Source organism: Chiloscyllium punctatum, chromosome 20, assembly GCF_047496795.1.
Source record: "Chiloscyllium punctatum isolate Juve2018m chromosome 20, sChiPun1.3, whole genome shotgun sequence".
In the NCBI taxonomy this organism is placed as follows: Eukaryota; Metazoa; Chordata; class Chondrichthyes; order Orectolobiformes; family Hemiscylliidae; genus Chiloscyllium; species Chiloscyllium punctatum.
The window spans coordinates 41,019,686-41,038,704 of record NC_092758.1 but is presented as its reverse complement, the minus strand read 5'-3'; the positions used below and the strand labels follow the sequence as shown (position 1 = coordinate 41,038,704).

The 19,019-nt window shown below is 39.7% G+C and overlaps 1 protein-coding gene across 2 annotated transcripts in view; it reads right to left on the bottom strand.

Moving 5' to 3' along the window:
• Nucleotides 1-221: 221 nt before the first annotated feature.
• Nucleotides 222-19,019, bottom strand: part of LOC140492068 (neuropeptide Y receptor type 6-like) — a 37,109-nt gene continuing 18,311 nt past the window's right edge. The window contains exons 1-3 of one of the 2 annotated variants that reach the window (XM_072590744.1): nt 13,043-13,084; nt 4,441-4,509; nt 222-1,857 (exon numbers count right to left, since the gene is read on the bottom strand). In XM_072590744.1, the coding sequence (XP_072446845.1) occupies nt 598-1,731 (1,134 nt within the window). In that variant the 5' untranslated portion in view covers nt 1,732-1,857; nt 4,441-4,509; nt 13,043-13,084 and the 3' untranslated portion in view covers nt 222-597. Of the gene's footprint in view, nt 1,858-4,440; nt 4,510-13,042; nt 13,085-19,019 lie in introns of those variants that run through there. The other variant, XM_072590743.1, reaches the window with a different exon arrangement.

The following is a 19,019-nucleotide window of genomic DNA, read 5'->3' as shown; positions in this document are numbered from 1 at the left end:
GTTGTAAAGTTCCATTTTGTTTTATGTATAATTCAGTATGGTGTCTTTGCTTGAAGAATATTATTAAAATGTTCAATCCTGAACTTGTCCATTGTATTCTTTGAAAGTTGGATTAGTTACTATGAAGGCAGTATATGATCGATTACTATTTAATGCAGTAAATATAACCAATATTGATACATTAAAAAATACTCACATGCAGGAACTTAATAAAACTGCCTATGTGAATATCTGTATCAAGCATTTGTAAATTATGTAAATTCAGTGTTATGGAATGCAATAGTGATATACTGACAGTAATTATAAAGTACATTATTAGCAATACCTTGAATGTAAGCAATACAAAAACTTGGGAGAAACTGTAACACAAACTGTTCTAGACATGATATCTGCTCATCAAGTGTTCATGTAGTTAATTTAGGACTGAATAAACTTCTTTCAATGAATATTCTACTAATAGTCTTTTAATTCTGTTGTTACTTTAAGAAACATTTCAAAATCATAGATAAAACTGTCAATATCAAAATCCAGTGTCTGTTAATTATCTATCAAATAATTAGAAGTATTACTGTAAAATGTGATCATTTCAAATTTATTTTATATATTTGGGGAGGAATTGTTTACTTTCAGTGAGAATTTGGACACATCTGTGTGAATGGCTGAGAGCCCAATATTCTCATACTCTTCCTGGGTAGATTGGTATTTGCAATGAATTAGCATATGTAAGTCCTTCTGGAAATTCTTATTGAGAAATCCATAGAAAATGGGATTAATACAGGTCGATATCATTGCAGTAAGATGGCACAGTGTAAATACAAGATTATAGTGGCAGTTCATCAGAGCTTCATGATTCCAGTCAAAGACAACATTGAAGATGTTCAAAGGCAGCCAGCAGACTGTAAATGCCACTACAATTGAGATCAGCATCATGTTTATTCTTTTGCTTTCATTTATTCTACTTTCATTTTCTCTTATTTTATCTACCATACCATTTCTTTTCTTTAGGCATATGAAGATTTTCAGGTAGCAAACAAATATGAAACACAACGGGGCAAAGTATTGAAGAATGAGAAGGCACGTTGTAAAGACAAGTCTATCTATTTCTGAAGGCCAGATCTCAATGCATACAAATTTGTCTTTGTAGAATTCTGAATGGGAAGAAACATTTCGAAAAGGATCATCTGTAAGCAGATGAAATACAATAAATGGAAACGAGATTATTAAGGATATAAACCAGATCAATACAATCCCCCAACAGGCATGGGAGACAGCAGGCTTCCAGCCCCGTGGGTTTACAATTAGCTGATGCCTTTCAATAGCAATCAGAACTAAGGAAAATATAGACACTGTGACAGATACACACTGAATAAAAGAGTTTGCTTTGCACATTACATCTCCAAACACCCAGTAATCCATCAGTGTGTACACAACAGTGAATGGAATACACATGACACAGATAAGGATATCAGATACAGAAAGATTTGCAATCAAGATATTTGTAACATTATGATTTTCTTTCTGTCGTTTTATGATGAATATGAGGCAGAGATTACCAAAAAGTCCTATTATGGTCACTACACTATATGCAAGGATCAATAGGAACATTACAGGCGAAGAAGCTTGACATGAGTCAAAATCTGTAAACTGAGGCCTAGAGCCATTAGGGATAACTTCAGAAATATTTATGCTGTGCTTGTACATTACTTCTTCCATTTTACCTGTTTTCATCATTCAACCTATTTACAAATACTTGCATGTCAATTTTGAGATGAAGCAATGTTTCATCTCTGATACTTGCACAAATTAATGAATTTCACTTGTAAATCCAAAATGCTTTTCTGGTTCCAAAAATTTATCCTGTAAGTAAAAGAACAAACCAATGTTAATTCACTGAGCATGTGATGGCTTTTTCAAAACATATTGCTTTTACAAACTGACACATGCAATTTTATTCACATCCATTTCTCTTTGAAGGTATGAGCCTTTAACAAATCATTCTCCTCATTGTGATCTAAGGACCCATAATATTCATGAAAATGCACATGTGAGACTGAAGAGTCAAAACAGTTGTCTTGACTGCTTTGATGGAATGACACAACACTTCACTTCTGATGTGATTTACATTGCAATTCCAGATTTTGTAAACAAATAAAAATAAGTTTATTGAATATTTTTCCTGAAGATAGTAGTCTTTTGGTGCATGGTAATTATTTACAGTACTCTTTTTAAACCTCAATTATTTTTCAGTCAAACACCAATTAGTTCTATTTGGGCAATAACTTAAAAGTGTATTAACAAGATCTCACCTCATGAAGGTGTTTGCTAATCATTTTGGTTACAGATATAAATAATAAACATTGTGGTGAAATAGATAAATTGAATTACTTGTGCCATGCATTGGCACAACCATAATGAACATGACACTTCTAATTTTGTGGAATTCATCCAAGCAAGCTACCCATAGAGCTCGTACTTCATGTTATGTTCACTGCATTATCAAGTTACTGAAAGTAAATCAGAAGACTTCACAAAAGGTGCAAACTGTGATTCCATTTCTCCTTATGTATGTACCAGAAATATAACCAGACAAATTTCACACATCACATTATTTACTGAACTTCTGCCTGCATTTATACAAAATGTTGTACAACTGTCTGCTTTCATTTCTAGAAAGATACAAAATAATCCATATAAAGCAGTACGCTTACAATCTATAGTTGTTTTTTTCTACAATGCTAGAAAGTAATTGATCAGTCTTGTAAGTGCCACATGTAAAATTGCACTCAGACCTCAAGAATACAACCTTCTAAAGTGACTAAAGTGAGCCAACAGCTGTTATAGTTGCACGTAAAATCTAAATAGATAAGCTTAGCTCACACCACTCTGATTTATTTCAAGAGTACAGTTTCAGACGAACTGAAAGCAATGTCACCTAAAACTAAGTTTATTGATACTGCTCAGATTTCATAAAGAGGAGTAGTATATTTCAAAGTTAGAACTGTATGCACACACATGAACAAACAATAAAAGCTGTCAATTTGATGTTAGTGTCCCCAGCAATATATGCTCTCAGCCTAAGTACAGGAAGTTTTAAATGCTCATAGACAAGAGGTTAAAGGACTAGTTCAGGTATTCTGGTTTGGCTGCTGCCATTGGTGTCAGCTGTTCATGCATCTCCCGTTTCTCACCTCTTTCACATTCTGTTCAGAGCAATTCCCCTCTGCTTATTTAATGCCCTTGGAAGGCAGCAGCTGGCAGTTATCCAGCTGCTTCCTCCATTAGATGCCTATATAATGGGTCAGCAGCACTGAAAAAAAGATGGCAGTCATCCAATCATCCATAGATTCTTCCAAACCTTCCAATCCATCTCTTCTCCAAGCACCAGTGGACCCTATTCAGGGTTATTTCCACCTGGTTGCAAATCAGCATTTGGTAAAAGGCAGTTGAACATACAAATCAATTTCCATCCTAGTCACCTTTATCAACTTCTCCCTGAGATATTTATAAATGGGGTCTGATTAGATTACCTACAGTATGGAAACAGGCCCTTCGGCCCAACAGGTCCACACCAACCCGCTACCCACCCAGACCCATTCCCCTACATTTACCCCTTCACCTAACACTATGAGCAATTTAGCATGGCCAATTCACCTAACCTGCACATTTTTGGACTGTGGGAGGAAACTGGAGAACCCGGAATAAACCCACGCAGACATGGGAAGAATGTGTAAGCTCCACACAGTCAGTCGCCTGAGGCGAGAATTGAAGCCAGGTCTCTGGCGCTGTGAGGCAGCAGTGCTAACCACTGTGCCACTTGGAGCTCAGGAAGAGAGGTAAAGATTTTACAGAACCTTGCTTGTCTGTTTCCTGTGATCAACATGAAGATTTTGCAGCTGCTCATAATTCTGGTCAGGGGACAGAGGTGAGGTGGTGTTGCATTTCTAAGAGGGACAGTTCAATGAGGGTATTGTTTTGGATGAAAGAGCAGCTGGTGTTTTAATGGAGGGGACAAATGTCAGAACTGTCCCTGAGGACTTCTCAAAGAAAATATGGATCAGATGAATAATTTTACAATGTTAGCTTATTCTCATGTATTAAAACAAAGATGATAAAAGAAAAAGGTAGCTGACAGAATCATCAAAAAATTAATACTGATAGCTTTATGTAAAATTATATGTATCATTGGTCATATATTCCCAGTAACAATGTTCATTGCAGTAGGAGTGGTAAACTTTATTTCAGTAACTTTTCACAGTATGTAAATAGAAGGGATAAATCTCAACAGGTCAAAGTTAGTCTTTTAAAATTTGACTTTAAAAATAACTTTAAATAGCATCTTATTAAGTACACACTTGCAGAGCATATAGAACATATTTTAATTTTTTAAAACATGGAGCATTTAACAATCTTTACAATTCTTTCTCAATGACTTGGTCTTACCAGAAAAACAAGGCTTTCACCGAAGTGTCTACTTGAAAATAATCCCCCAGTCTCTGTATCCTGCTGTTCCTGAAACAGAATGAATTCATGGATTAAAGTTTATAATTTTCACTAACACACAGGATGTTAACAGCAACAGGGTGGATAAAATAATTTGGTCTCTGGTGATAGTTAAATACATTGGCATAAATGTTCTGGTTCAAAATGTGAGATTAAAGGATTGTGAGAGCTGAGAGAATGGGCAATCAGACATTCTGTCTGTTATCACCTTTAAAGCCATCATGTCATTGTCATGTGTAGAGTTACCAACAACACAAATTATATTTTAATTCTCATTTTCATACCAATCAATACATTATTATTGCTTGTAAACAGTGAGCTACCGTGGATTTGATTTTTTTGAGGAAACACAAACTAGTTGCAAATAGGCCAGAGTACAAAAACAGATACGTTGACATGTTAACAAGATAAGTCTGAATGTATCTGAGTGCACAGAGTATTTGCAATAAGGTAGATGAATTAACAGTGCAATATTTTGCTCATAGCCACATTATGATAGTAACTGCAGAGATTTGGCTGCAAGGTAACCAATGCTAGGAACTAAACATCTAAGAGTATTTAATATTTAGGAAAGACAGCCAAAAAGAAATAGAAGTTGGCGTTCTGTTAGTTAAGGACACAACGGTGAGAAAGGATATTGGCTCATAAAATCTAGATGTAGAATCAGTTTGAACGGAGCTAAGAAGCAACAATGGCTTTAAATTAATAATGTGCCTGATCCATAGGGCTTCAAAAAGTAGTACCACGTCAAAGATGATTTAAATAAACATATATATTGGTCAAATCACATGAGCAAATATACTATGGCAAATGATGTCCTACGTATGTCCAAGAAAGGACTGAATCTTAGGTTTCTTGTCCAAGATATGGATTACTTAAAGAAATATAATCAAATCAAGGTTCAAATTTTATGCCTCAAATGTTCAAAGAAGTGAAGAACAGCTCTGGAATAAATTATTGCACATAATCAATTTATCAATTTGTTTGGTCATTACAAAGAACAAATATGGTCTTAATTTTTCCAAAAGTAAGTTTGCCAAAGCAAAAGTGACTTATTTAGGCCTCACTGCAGAAGAAGGTCAACTTACACCTTGGGAATCAAAAGCATGGTTTACATTGGAATTCCCTTTGATGAAATAAAAAACACAAGTTTTGAAATAAATTGGCATAAGTGGATTTTATTTGAAGTTGGCCCCAAATTTCAAGAGTACTGGCTTGTTAAATAAAGGCAAGAAATTCGGATGGACAAAAGAATGTCAGTGAGCCATTGACTTCGTGCAATGATGCAAAGCAATTTAAGCTGGCTGTTGATGCTAGAGACATTGGCATTGGTGCAATATTGTTCCAGGAAGGTGAGAAAAGCAGTCATTTACTCACAAACTAAATGTCAAGCCAATGGAAGGATTCACCAGTGGAAAATAAAATTTTGTATTGACAGCATTTTGAAAGCTACATATCAAACGACTGCAGAGATTATTATTTATGTGGATCACAACCCTTTGACTTTTCCATTAAGATTTCATTGAAAGAATAAGGATGGAATCTTATAGGGATCTGAGCAACTATGGTGAGATATATGACAGAATTAGATGAGCGGTCCAGTGAGGTTAATCACAATTTTAGGAACAGCTCACTTTTCACAAGCAGTGTGACAAGTTGCCAAATTGGGGGACTATTGTTTGCTAAATGCCTTGTTAATGGCCCAACTTGCCTCAAAAAAATTTAGCTTTCTATCTGACTAAGCTTGCTGATCGCTATAGTTTGAGGGACATGGAAATCAGAATAGATGTCTGACGAATCCAGCTTGCCAGACAAATCTCCTATGGAGCAGGTAACATGGAGATTCCTCCGATGTTCCATCAATTCGCTGGAGCCCTTCTTAAATATAGTAATTTGATAATGCCTGCGATGCTTTGGTACCCAGATGAGGGATATGAATTTATGCAGTTGTGTCAGAAGTGGATTTCCCATTTATTTCAAAGTTTCAGCAGGAATTACCTCTGCTCCAGTGGCTTTGTGTTTATCAGATGGCTTTTTCAATTTCACTTCAGACCAGGATTATACTGAGACTAAGCCAGACAAGGTATTAAGAAATGGAGACTGGGTCATGATTTATGGGGTGGCTGCAGTTATCCCCATGCTTCTGTACGTTTCAGAGACTTGGTCAGTCTATAGCAGCTCAACAGCACTGGAGAAACACTTGGGAAGAGAAACAGGGTTAATGTTATTTCGGACTTGAAGCACTAACTTCTCTCTCCACAGATGCTGCACTTCTTCAGCACATTCAATTCTTAATCCAGTGTTTAGTAGTTTGGTAACAGCTGGATATGACCTGTATGAGACTACCATTCTTTAGAACAGTGATACATTCAGAGTGTCTGGCCTTCACAGTTTACTCTGCTAATAGGGAGAAGGAGGGGGTTGTGAATAGGGGATGGTGCTTGATCACAGACCAGTTCAAAGAACTGGACACCAGGTTCCTCTGCCCTGGTTGTCCTCACTTCGAGTCTGAGAACCTCACCCCTTGCATCACTTTTCTCGGGCCTGAGCCCTTCACAAACCTAGGATTACAGGGCTGCTCTTCATCAGCAGCCACCATCTCCTCTGTGGTGCTATTGAGTGCAAGATCTGTTGGTCTCTGTTTGGTCAAAAGCTCTCACTGGGCAGGGCTTCCATTCCCAGGTCTTGATCCTCGGGAAAGGCCCAACGGTTGCCTTGCTACTGTCTAATTGGTGGTTCCCAGCTCTACATCTGGCAGGTGAGATTCATAACACCTCATCAAGATTCCGCCCTATAACATTTTATCATAACTAGAAGAAATCAAACATACGTTGTTTGTTAAAAAAACACTAAGGGAGGGGAGAAAAAAAAATGGTAAGATTAGTAAAATCTGTAATTCGTAAATTAAGAGGAGATTAAATGACAAAGGGGACATGGTGTAAGGCAAAAGGCATGATGCTGGATTGTGCTATAACAAAAGAGTGGTCTAGACAAGATATCAATGGCAATTACAGAACCATTACTGACACTTGCTGTCTGGAAAAATATAATGTACTCCATGTCACATCTGAAAGGTTGTAAACTGTCAAATTAAACAATGTAATACCATTTCTTGAACTTCTGATGAACTTCATTGGAACATTAGAAGACACTGAGGGCAGAGAGAATGAAATGGAAGTGGAGCAAACAATTAAAATGGAGAAAGTGAGGACTGCGGATGCTGGAGAGTCAGGGTTGAAAAGTGTGGAGCTGGAAAAGCACAGCAGGTCAGGCAGAATTCGAGGAGCAGGAGCAAAAGAGCATAAGCCCTTCATCAGGAATGTGAGTTCCTGCTCCTAGGATGCCACCTGAGCTGCTGTGCTTTTCCAGTGCCATTGTTTTCAACTCAAACAATTAAATTGGCAAGCTAATTTAGTGCCAGGCTGCTGGATTGAATAGAAATCAAGATTATGTGTGAAAGTTCTAAGGGATTAGACTACTGTAAGTAAAAGGTCTACAGAGTAAGGGCCAAGAAAGGAAAATACAGGTGAAAAGAGAATTCTGGAGATGGAAGAAATGGATTGCCTGTGTGAGGGTAAGTGTCTGATCAAAGAAATGGAACTATGATGCAAAGAACACTGAATTGAATTTAGTCCTTTAAAATTAGCTTTCAGAACTACATTTCTTTCCCCAGCAGGACAAGCCAGAAAACTACAGACAAGTGAGCCTGACGTCGATGGGAGGGAAGCCTAAGGGACAGGATGTACATGTACTTGGAAAGGCAAGGACTGATTAGGGATAGTCAACATGGCTTTGTGCATGGGAAATCATGTCTCACAAACTTGATTGAGTGTCTTGAAGAAATAACAAAGGGGATCGATGAGGGCAGAGCGGTAGATGTGATACATATGGACTTCAGTAAGGTGTTCGACAAGGTTCCCCATGGGAGATTGATTAGCAAGGTTAGAGTTCACAGACTACAGGGAGAACTAGACATTTGGATACAGAACTGGCTCAAAGGTAGAAGACAGAGGGTAGGGTCGAGGGTTGTTTTTCAGACGGGAGGCCTGTGACCAGTGGAGTGCCACAAGGATCGGTGCTGGGTCCCCTACTTTTTGCCATTTACATAAATGATTTGGATGTGAGCATAAGAGGTACAGTTAGTAAGTTTGCAGATGACACCAAAATTGGAGGTGTATTGGACAGCGAAGAGGGTTACCTCAGATTACAACAGGATCTTGACCAGATGGGCCAATGGGCTGAGAAGTGGCAGATGGAGTTTAATTCAGATACAAGCGATGTGCTGCATTTTGGGAAAGCAAATCTTAGCAGCACTTATACACATAATGATAAGGTCCTAGGGAGTGTTGCTGAACAAAGAGACTTAGAGTGCAGGTTCATAGCTCCTTGAAAGTGGAGTCGCAGGTAGATAGGATAGTGAAGAAGGCATTTGGTATGCTTTTTTTTATTAGTCAGAGTATTGAGTACAGGAGTTGGGAGGTCATGTTATGGCTATACAGGACATTGGTTAGGCCACTGTTGGAATATTGCATGCAATTCTGGTCTCCTTCCTATCAGAAAGATGTTGTGAAACTTGAAAGGGTTCAGAAAAGATTTACAAGGATGTTGCCAGGGTTGGAGGATCTGAGCTATAGGGAGAGGCTGAACAGGCTGGGGCTGTTTTCCCTGGAGCGTCAGAGGCTGAGGGGTGACCTTACAGAGGTTTACAAAATTATGAGGGGCATGGATAGGGTAAATAGACAATGTCTTTTCCCTGAGGTTGGGGAGTCCAGAACTAGAGGGCATAGATTTAGGGTGAGAGGGGAAAGGTATAAATGAGACCTAAGGGGCAATGTTTTCACACAGAGGGTGGTATGTGTATGGAATGAGCTGCCAGAGGAAGTGGTGGAGGCTGGTACAATTTCAACATTTAAGAGGCATTTGGATGGGTATATGAATAGGAAGGGTTTGGAGGGATATGGGCCAGGTGCTGGCAGCTGGGACTAGATTGGGTTGGGATAGCTGGTCGGCATGGACGGGTTGGACTGAAGGGTCTGTTTCCATGCTGTATATCTCTATGACTCTAATTGTTTTTGGCTCTGATAAATTCCATATGGATTCCACCAAAGCTACGTGAGAAGAATTGAACCATTTCCCACCTTTTCAACTTTCTTAGTCAGTATTAATAATACTTTAAGTTCTTTTTAATATGGGGATGTAGCTCTCTCCAATCAAGATGTAATTGACAAATTTTTACTGTAGCAGTAGGAACTAATCACAAGATTTTATGATTTTTTTTAAAGAAAAGCGATCTTATTGCCTGCTAGCCCCCAGGAAAAGTAATAAAGTTGTTATTTTATCTAGTCAATCCTTAAAGTGAAATCAGGAGGTCTAACGCTATTGGGTTAGTTCCTGAAGAGGAGTATGAACCTTTAAGAATTTATAAGTTAAGAGAACTTGGATTCTTAAAACATAGTTATAAATTATTGCTGTTATTAGCACTTGTTTTCTTTAAGTTTATATTATTATTGATCAGGCCCGACCCCTCAAACATTTTAAAGCAGGTAGCCCAGACCATAGATTTGCTATTTGTGTTATGTAAGTGTATAGGGGATATTCCTGGAGTGAATTAGCTGATTCGACTGCCAAGTTTTAAACAAACAGAATTTATTTACAAAATTACAGGATGAACACAAAGAACAAAAAATGGATCACCAGATAACGTGTCCTATCCAAAACCAAACAGACCAGCCCAACATAATGATGCTGTTCTGAAAATACTTGCAACAATCCCCTGAACGACATTCCTTAGCACAAAGAGTAAAAATGAACCAAACTAGGCTGACAGGTTATGAAGTCAGAAGGGCAGAAGGAGGGTGAGATCCAGCAACCTTTCTTCACACACACTGCTGCTGAACTGAATCAAATGTGTTGCTGGAAAAGTGCAGCAGGTCAGGCAGCATCAAAAGAGCAGGAGAATTGACGTTTCAGGCATAAGCCCTTCTTCAGGAATGAGGAGGGTGTGCCAAGTAGGCTAAGATAAAAGGTAGGGAGGACCACACCTCCCACACCTCCCCCCTCACTTCCCTCCAAGGCACCAAGGGATCCTTCTATATCCATCAGAAATTCACCTGCACCTCCACACACATCATTTATTGTATCCGCTGCACACTATGTGGCCTCCTATACATTGGGGAGACAGGCCGCCTACTTGCGGAATGTTTCAGAGAACACCACTGGGACACCTGCACCAACCAACCCAACCGCCCCGTGGCTGAACACTTTAACACCTCTTCCCACTCCGCCAAGGACATGCAGGTCCTTGGCCTCCTCCATCACCAGACTATGGCAACACAACGCCTGGAGGATGAGCGCCTCATCTTCCACCTAGGAACCCTCCAACCACAAGGGATGAATGCAGATTTCTCCAGCTTCCTCATTTCCCATTCCCCCACCTTTTCTCAGTCCCAACCCTCAGACTCAGCACCGCCTTCTTGACCTGCAATCTTCTTCCCGACCTCTCCGGCCTATCACCCTCACCTTAACCTCCTTCCACCTATTGCATTCCCAACGCTCCTCCCCCAAGTCCTTCCTCCCTACCTTTTATCTTAGCCTGCTTGGCACACCCTACTCATTCCTGAAGAAGGGCTTATGCCCGAAATGTCGATTCTCCTGCTCCTTTGATGCTGCCTGACCTGCTGTGCTTTTCCAGCAACACATTTTTAAGCTCTGATCTCCAGCATCTGCAGTCCTCACTTTCTCCTATTTGGAGCCTGGCCAATTATCCCCTTTCTGGAAAACAAAGCTCAAGGGCATAGTGGTCTTGTAAAATGACCAACATTGTGACAATATATCCAATAGATGCAATAAAGCTTGTTTTATTTTAAAATGTGAGATTTAAAATGTGGTCATCCAGTTAATTACTGGGCATTTGGCTCTCTGTCTAAATATTAACAGTTTCTACTGGATCATAACATCCACCTTGGAATAAAGACACAGACAAAAGCAACAAGGATGCAACAGTGTTTCTCCATGTCTCACAAACAGGTTACCATGTTTCACGTTTCTCACCCCTTCTTCAAAACCTCATAACTTAACCACATCTTTTGTTGTGGACCAATTTCTTCAGACCAAGCAGAAGTCAGTCAATTGATTTCCAAAAGGCCACACCCACATGCTAACCACTCCTTAATTTTGCCGAGATTCAGGGGGGTTATAAATTGCACAATATTTTTGAGATCCATCTGTAAAAATAAATAGGCTGAATCTCCTCACAGTGCTCACTGAATTGTTACTTTTCTAAACTGTTTCCATCTAGGGAATTAAATTTAACCCTATGATTTACAGCAGGATCAGATTTGCTAGTGGGATGGACTTGCAGCATCCAGATAGCAGCACAAGTACACCATTGATTTGAAAAAGTCAGTTTAGTCACCTCTACTCTTAAAACAGTGCTCAGATGAATTTCACAGAAGTTAAGCATTTCTGTCATCATATTACAATGTTATTAGATTCCTAATTAAAATAGAGTACTGGAAACATTTCAACAGGTTTGATAACACAGATTATATATTCACAAACTTTCCTGTTTCTATTTCAGATTTCCTGCATTTACATTTTCTTTTTAAATACTTATTATAGATATTTTACTGTCCTTTGAACCTTTAGGTTGAAAATTTAGCAAAAAATTAAAATATGCTATTTACTATGTTGCTTAGGTTAACATATCCTCATTTGCTTGGTCCAGTTGGCTTCTCCTTACCTTGAAAGTAATTAGCTATAATTCATAAAGGACTATTATCATGTCAATTGTGTTAAAAAGCCTCCCATGTTTGTCCTATACTTACAATACTGTGGAGACTAGGGCAAGTTAGCACAAGCATTGATAATAGCCAGAGTTCTTTATACTGGCTCTATTCCAAAAAAAATGCTCTACATGCAATATTTGGTTCAATTTGTGGCTTTCACACAAGAGCTAGGATTACATTATGTCTGTGAATAATTAGAACCAATATCAGATTCTACTCCCTTAAGGTTAAGACGTTATTAATGCTTAATACAATTTGTACAAAGAAAATAAATATTCACATATATTCACTTTTATCTGCTCAAGAGCTTGGAAAATATTCATTATTTAAATCTCAAATTTTATGCAAAAATCTTTAGTCACCCAAGGACAAGTTAGAGGATACAATTTAACAATTTTATATTATTTTCCAGTGAAAGACAGTGTGCTGATAATTACTATAATTTTCTATGCATTACACTTGTTTCTTTTTGACCCTCAATCACTTTGTTCATTGTCATGTTCAACCTCCTTTAATAATTCAGGGTTCGAAGCAAAATGAACTGAGTTAAATTTGTTAAAGTTTGAAATCATTTTACATAAAGCAAAAACAAGAGTATGCAGAATAGGGGAGACAGAGATTTAACAATATCTCTATTCCTGGGTTTAACAAAATCAACTATTGTCAAGTTACAAATGCAAATTAGTGTGGCCTGGATTATAACTGTCAATAGATTTCTGTAGGAGATCATCCTGACAGGTTGGTTTTCTACCCACCTGTAAGGGAATGAAATCCAGCTGGTTTTAAGAGCCATGTTTCTTTCAACTCGGACAAGATGACATCAACTTGTTCCAGGCAGAATGCAGCAGTAAATTGCAATGGCATTAAGTAGGTAGTTGGTATAACTGCCAGGAAGCTAAAAATACTGACCTGTTTTGGCCTCGTTCAGCCACAATCCACTTCCCTGCTGTTTTCATCTGAAAGGAAAGCCAATGCAGCTTCCTGATCAGGTTGTACAGTTTAAATTGTAGTTGAGTGTCAATGACATAAATGGATCCAAATTTACAAATGTAAAAACAAGACCCAGCCGGTTTGGATCTTTTCCACCTGCTTAATGGAGAGACTAAAACCTGTAGTCAGCTTCTAGCATATGCTGGGCAATTTTAATTGCCTATCCACCCTTTATCTTTGAGGCTTAAGGGTAAGGAATCTTTCCTTAAGGATTTCAATTGTCTGTTGAATAAGGGTTCTAAATGACCCATGAATATGACTATAGCTTTATTCAGACTCTGAGAGAAGCCATCACTCAATTCTGTTAATATCATCCTTGTCCCTGAATTAACAGGTTTTCACTTGCGCATAGATAAAGAGTGTAAGAAATTAAAACGTGACATGAAAGTGTAGTTGCAGTAGCTAAGAAAGCAAGTACAGTGGCGAGGAAGGCCTACGGCCATACTAGTCTGAAAACGCCTGATCTCATCTGATCTTGGAAGCTAAGCAGACTCAGGCCTGGTTAGTACTTGGTGGTTAGCACTACAGCCTCACAGTGCGAGGGACCTGGGTTCAATTCCAGCCTCGGGCGACTGTCTGTGTGGAGTTTGCATATTCTCCCCGTGTCTGTGTGGGTTTCCTCCGGGTGCTCTGGTTTCCTCCCACAGTCCAAAGATGTGCGGTTAGATGAATTGGTCATGCTAAATTGCCCGTAGAGTTAGGTGTGTTAGTTAGGGGGAATGGGCCTGGGTGGGTAACTCTTCAGATGGTCTGTGTGGAATAGTTGGGCTGAAGGGCCTGTTTCCACACTGTAGGGAATCTAAAAAAAATCTCCACAATGCGCTACTCATGATGTCATATCTGAGGTTAACTAATGTGGTTCAAGCACTAGTGATTTATGAATGCAACAGAATTGTACTGAGGGTCATGTGGTAAGATAATAGCAGAAGTCAGTCATCCATAGATTTGGAATGATGTTCTGTTACAATTTAGAATTAGAATTAGCATTTATTGTCACATATACCCAATGAGTACAGTGAAAAGTGTATACATTGCCACTTACAGCACCATCTTGAGTACAAAGCTATCTAGGGACAGCTTCTTTAGTTACAAAACCTTGGAAAATAGAGGATTAAAATGTCCAGTACTGTAGAAGGGAGAGAAGGACGTGGATCTTAATAAGATTAGGGAGGGAGGATATGTTGATATTCCAGGTCATGTCAATAATAAGAAGAAGGAGCTGTTGGGTATCTTGAAAAACATTAAAGACAGATAATACCCAAGGCTTGATGGGATCTATTGAAAGGATATTGGAGTGGGAGGGGGAGGATCCAGTTGTTGTGGTCCATGTTGGGACTAACAACACAGGCAAAGCTAGGGTGGAGGACCTGTATGGGGATTATCAAGCATAGGAAGGAAATTGAAGTACAGGTCCTCAAGAGTCATAATGTCTGGATTACTGCCCGAACCACATGTCAATTGGCATAGGGATAAGAAAGTTAGGGAAGTAAACACGTGGCTTAGGCATTAGTGTGGGAAAGAGGGATTCCACTTCATGGGGCATTGGCATCAGTTTTAGAACCGGGAGGATCTGTACCGTTGGGACGGTCTTCACCTGAACCGATCAGGTACCAATATTCTAGCGAAGAGGATAAATAGGGTGGTCAGTAGGACTTTAAATTTATGAGTTGGGGGGAAGGGAAAGTGAAAGCGAGAGGGAGTATGGAGTTCAATGGAAAGATAAGCAGCAGGATAGCATGTGTGCAGGCGGATTTAAACTTGAGGCAGACTGGGAATGCAGCAAAAAGGAAGGATAACTTAGGACATCTTATGACTTCCAAAATCTCTAATGATAAGAAAGTTAGCATTAAGGCACTTTACCTGAATGCTCGTAGCATTCGTAACAAAGCAGATGAACTAATGGCACAGATCATCGTGCATGATTATGATGTGGTAGGCATCACAGAGACATGGTTACAGGGGGGTCAGGACTGGCAGTTAAACATCCAAGGATTTTCAAGTTATCGAAAAGACAGGGAGGAGGGAGAGGGGGCGGGGTTGCCTTGTTAGTTTAGAACAAAACTAAATCTATGGCACTGAATGACATAGCGTCAGATGATGTGGAGTCTGTGTGGATGGAATTGAGGAACCACAAAGGCAAAAAAACCATAATGGGAGTTATGTACAGACCTCCTAACAGTGGTCAGGACCAGGGGCACAACATGTACTGGGAAATAGAGAAGGCATGTCAGAAAGGCAAGGTCACAGTGATCATGGGAGACTTCAATATGCAGCTGGACTGGGTAAATAATGTTGCCAGTGGATCCAAAGAAAGGGAATTCATGAAATGCTTACAGGATGGCTTTTTGGAACAGTTTGTCACGGAGCCCACAAGGGAGCAGGCTGTTCTGGACCTAGTGCTATGTAATGAACTAGACTTAATAAAAAATCTGAAAGGGAACACTGAGGAAGCAGCGATCATAATATGGTAGAGTTCAGTCTGCAGTTTGAAAGAGAGAAGGCAAAATCGAATGTAATGGTGTTGCAGTTAAATAAAGGTAATTATGAGGGCATGAGAGAGGAACTGACGAAAATAGTCTGGAAGCAGAGCCTAGCAGGGAAGACAGTAGAGCAAAAATGGCAGGAGTTTGTGGGTAAAATTGAGGACACTGTATAGAGGTTCATCCCCAAGAAAAGAAAGATTATCCGGGGAGGGATTAGACAGCCATGGCTGACAAAGGAAGTCAGGAAATGTATTAAAGAAAAAGAGAGATCCTATAAAGTGGCCAAGAGCACTGGGAAATCAGAAGATTGGGAAGGCTAAAAAAAAAAGAGGATAACAAAGAGAGAAATAAGGAAGGAGAGGATCAAATATGAAGATAGGCTAGCCAGTAATATTAGAAATGATAGTAAAAGTTTCTTTCAATACATAAGAAACAAACGACAGGCAAAAGTAGACATTGGGCCACTTCAAACTGATGCTGGAAGCCTAGTGATGGGAGATAAGGAAATAGCAGGAGAACTTATAAGTATTTTGCATCAGTCTTCACAGTGGAAGACATGAGTAATATCCCAACAATTAAAGGGAGTCAGGGGGCTGAGTTGAGTATGATTGTCATTACAAAAGAGAAAATGCTAGAAAAACTAAAAGGTCTTAAAATTGATAAATCTGCTGGCCCCGATGGGCTATATCCTAGAGTTCTGAGGGAGGTGGCTGAGGAAATAGCAGAGGCGATGGTTGAGATCTTTCAAAAGTCACTGGAGTCAGGGAAAGTCCTGGATGATTGGAAGATCGCTGTTGTAACCCCTTGTTCAAGAAAGGATCAAGACAAAAGATGGAAAATTATAGGCCAATTAGCCTAATCTCGGTTGTTGGTAAAATTCTAGAATCCATCATTAAGGATGAGGTTTCTAAATTCTTGGAAGAGCAGGGTTGGATTAGAACAAGTCAACATGGATTTAGTAAGGGGAGGTCGTGCCTGACAAACCTGTTGGAATTCTTTGAAGACGTGACAAGTAGGTTAGACCAGGGAAAACCAGTGGATGTGGTCTATCTAGACTTCCAAAAGGCCTTTGATAAGGTGCCACACGGGAGGCGGCTGAGCAAGGTGAGGGCCCATGGTGTTCGAGGTGAGCTACTGGGATGGATTGAGGATTGGCTGTCTGACAGAAGGCAGAGAGTTGGGATAAAAAGTTCTTTTTCGGAACGGCAGCCGGTGACATGTGGTGTCCCGCAGGGTTCAGTGTTAGGGCTGCAGCTGTTCACGTTATATATTAATGATCTGGATGAAGGGACTGAGGGCATTCTAGCGAAGTTTGCCGATGATATGAAGTTAGGTGGACAGACAGGTAGTACTGAGGAAGTGGGGATGCTGCAGAAGGATCTAGACAGTTTGGGAGAGTGGTCCAGGAAATGGCTGATGGAATTCAATGTGAGCAAATGCAAGGTCTTGCACTTTGGAAAAAAGAATACAAGCATGGACTACTTTCTAAACGGTGAGAAAATTCATAAAGCCAAAGTACAAAGGGATCTGGGAGTGCTAGTCGAGGATTCTCTAAAGGTAAACATGCAGGTTGAGTCTGTGATTAAGAAAGCAAATGTAATGTTGTCATTTATCTCAAGAGGGTTGGAATATAAAAGCACCGTTGTGCTACTGAGACTTTATAAAGCTCTGGTTAGGCCCCATTTGGAGTACTATGTCCAGTTTTGGTCCCTACACCTCAGGAAGGACATACTGGCACTGGAGCATGTCCAGCAGAGATTCACACGGATGATCCCTGGAATGGTAGGTCTAACATATGAGGAACGGCTGAGGATCCTGGGATTGTATTCATTGGAGTTTAGAAGATTAAGGGGAGATCTAATTGAAACTTACAAGATAATACATGGCTTGGAAAGGGTGGACTCTAGGAAATTGCTTCCGTTAGGCGAGGAGACTAGGACCCGTGGACACAGCCTTAGAATTGGAGGGGGTAAATTCAGAACAGAAATGCGGAGACATTTCTTCAACCAGAGAGTGGTGGGCCTGTGGAATTCATTGCTGCAGAGTGCAGTGGAGGCCGGGACGCTAAATGTCTTCAAGGCCGAGATTGATAAATTCTTGATGTCACAAGGAATTAAGGAATTAAGGGCTATGGGGAGAATGCGAGTAAGTGGAGTTGAAATGCCCATCAGCCATGATTGAATGGCAGAGTGGACGCGATAGGCCGAATGGCCTTACTTCCACTCCTATGTCTTATGGTCTTATGGTCTTATCCAGGACACTGAGGGCAGCAAGGTCTTGACAGAGATCTCTGTATACTCTTTAGCCAGAAGCAAGATCCCAGAAGACTGCAGAATAGCCAATGTTGTTTGTTTAAGAAAGGCAACTTAGAAAATACGGTAAATTATAGGCTGGTAAGACTTACATCAGTGGTAGGAAAATTATTAGAGAAATTTCTTTGAGACAGGATTTACTTGCATTTGGAAGGGAATGGACTTATTAGGGATAGTCAGAATGGCTTTGTGCAGAGGAGGTCTTAGCTAACAAACTTGATATAGGTAGCGACAAAGATGATTGATGAGCGTGGGGCAGTGGATGTTGTGTACATGGATTTACTGAAGCATTTGACAAGGTCCCTCATGGTAGGCTGGTCTAGAAGATTGCCATTTATCCACGGTGAGTTGATAAGTTAGATACAAAATTGGCTTCAAAGATAGAGGGTGACTGTACAGGGTGTTTTTCTAACTGTAGGTCTATGACCATTTGTGTTCCAGCAGAATCAGTGCTTGGAGCTTTGTTTTTGTAATATATAAAAATAATTTGGATAAAAATGTAAGAGGTATGATTAATAAGTTTGCAGGTGACATGGAAATTGCTGGAGTTGTGGATAGTGAGGAAAGTTGTCAGAGGTTACAGCAGGATATAGATCAATTGGAAAGTTGGGCGGAGAAATGGCAGATGGAGTTTAATGGTGAAGCATTTTGGGAGGTCAAATGCAAGAGGAAGGTATAAACTAAATGGCAGGACCTTATGAGCATTGATAGACTGAGGGATCTTGGAGTGCAACTCCATAGCTCTCTGAAAGTTGCAACACAAATTAATAAAGTGGGAAAGAAGGCATTTGACATCTTTGTCTTCTCCGGTCAGGGGATTGAGTATAAAAGTTGGTAAGTCATGTTGCACCTGGATAAAACTTTAATTAGGCTACATTTGGAGTATTGTGTGCAGTTCTGATCACCACATTATAGGAAGGATGTTGAGGCTTTGGATATTGCCAGGA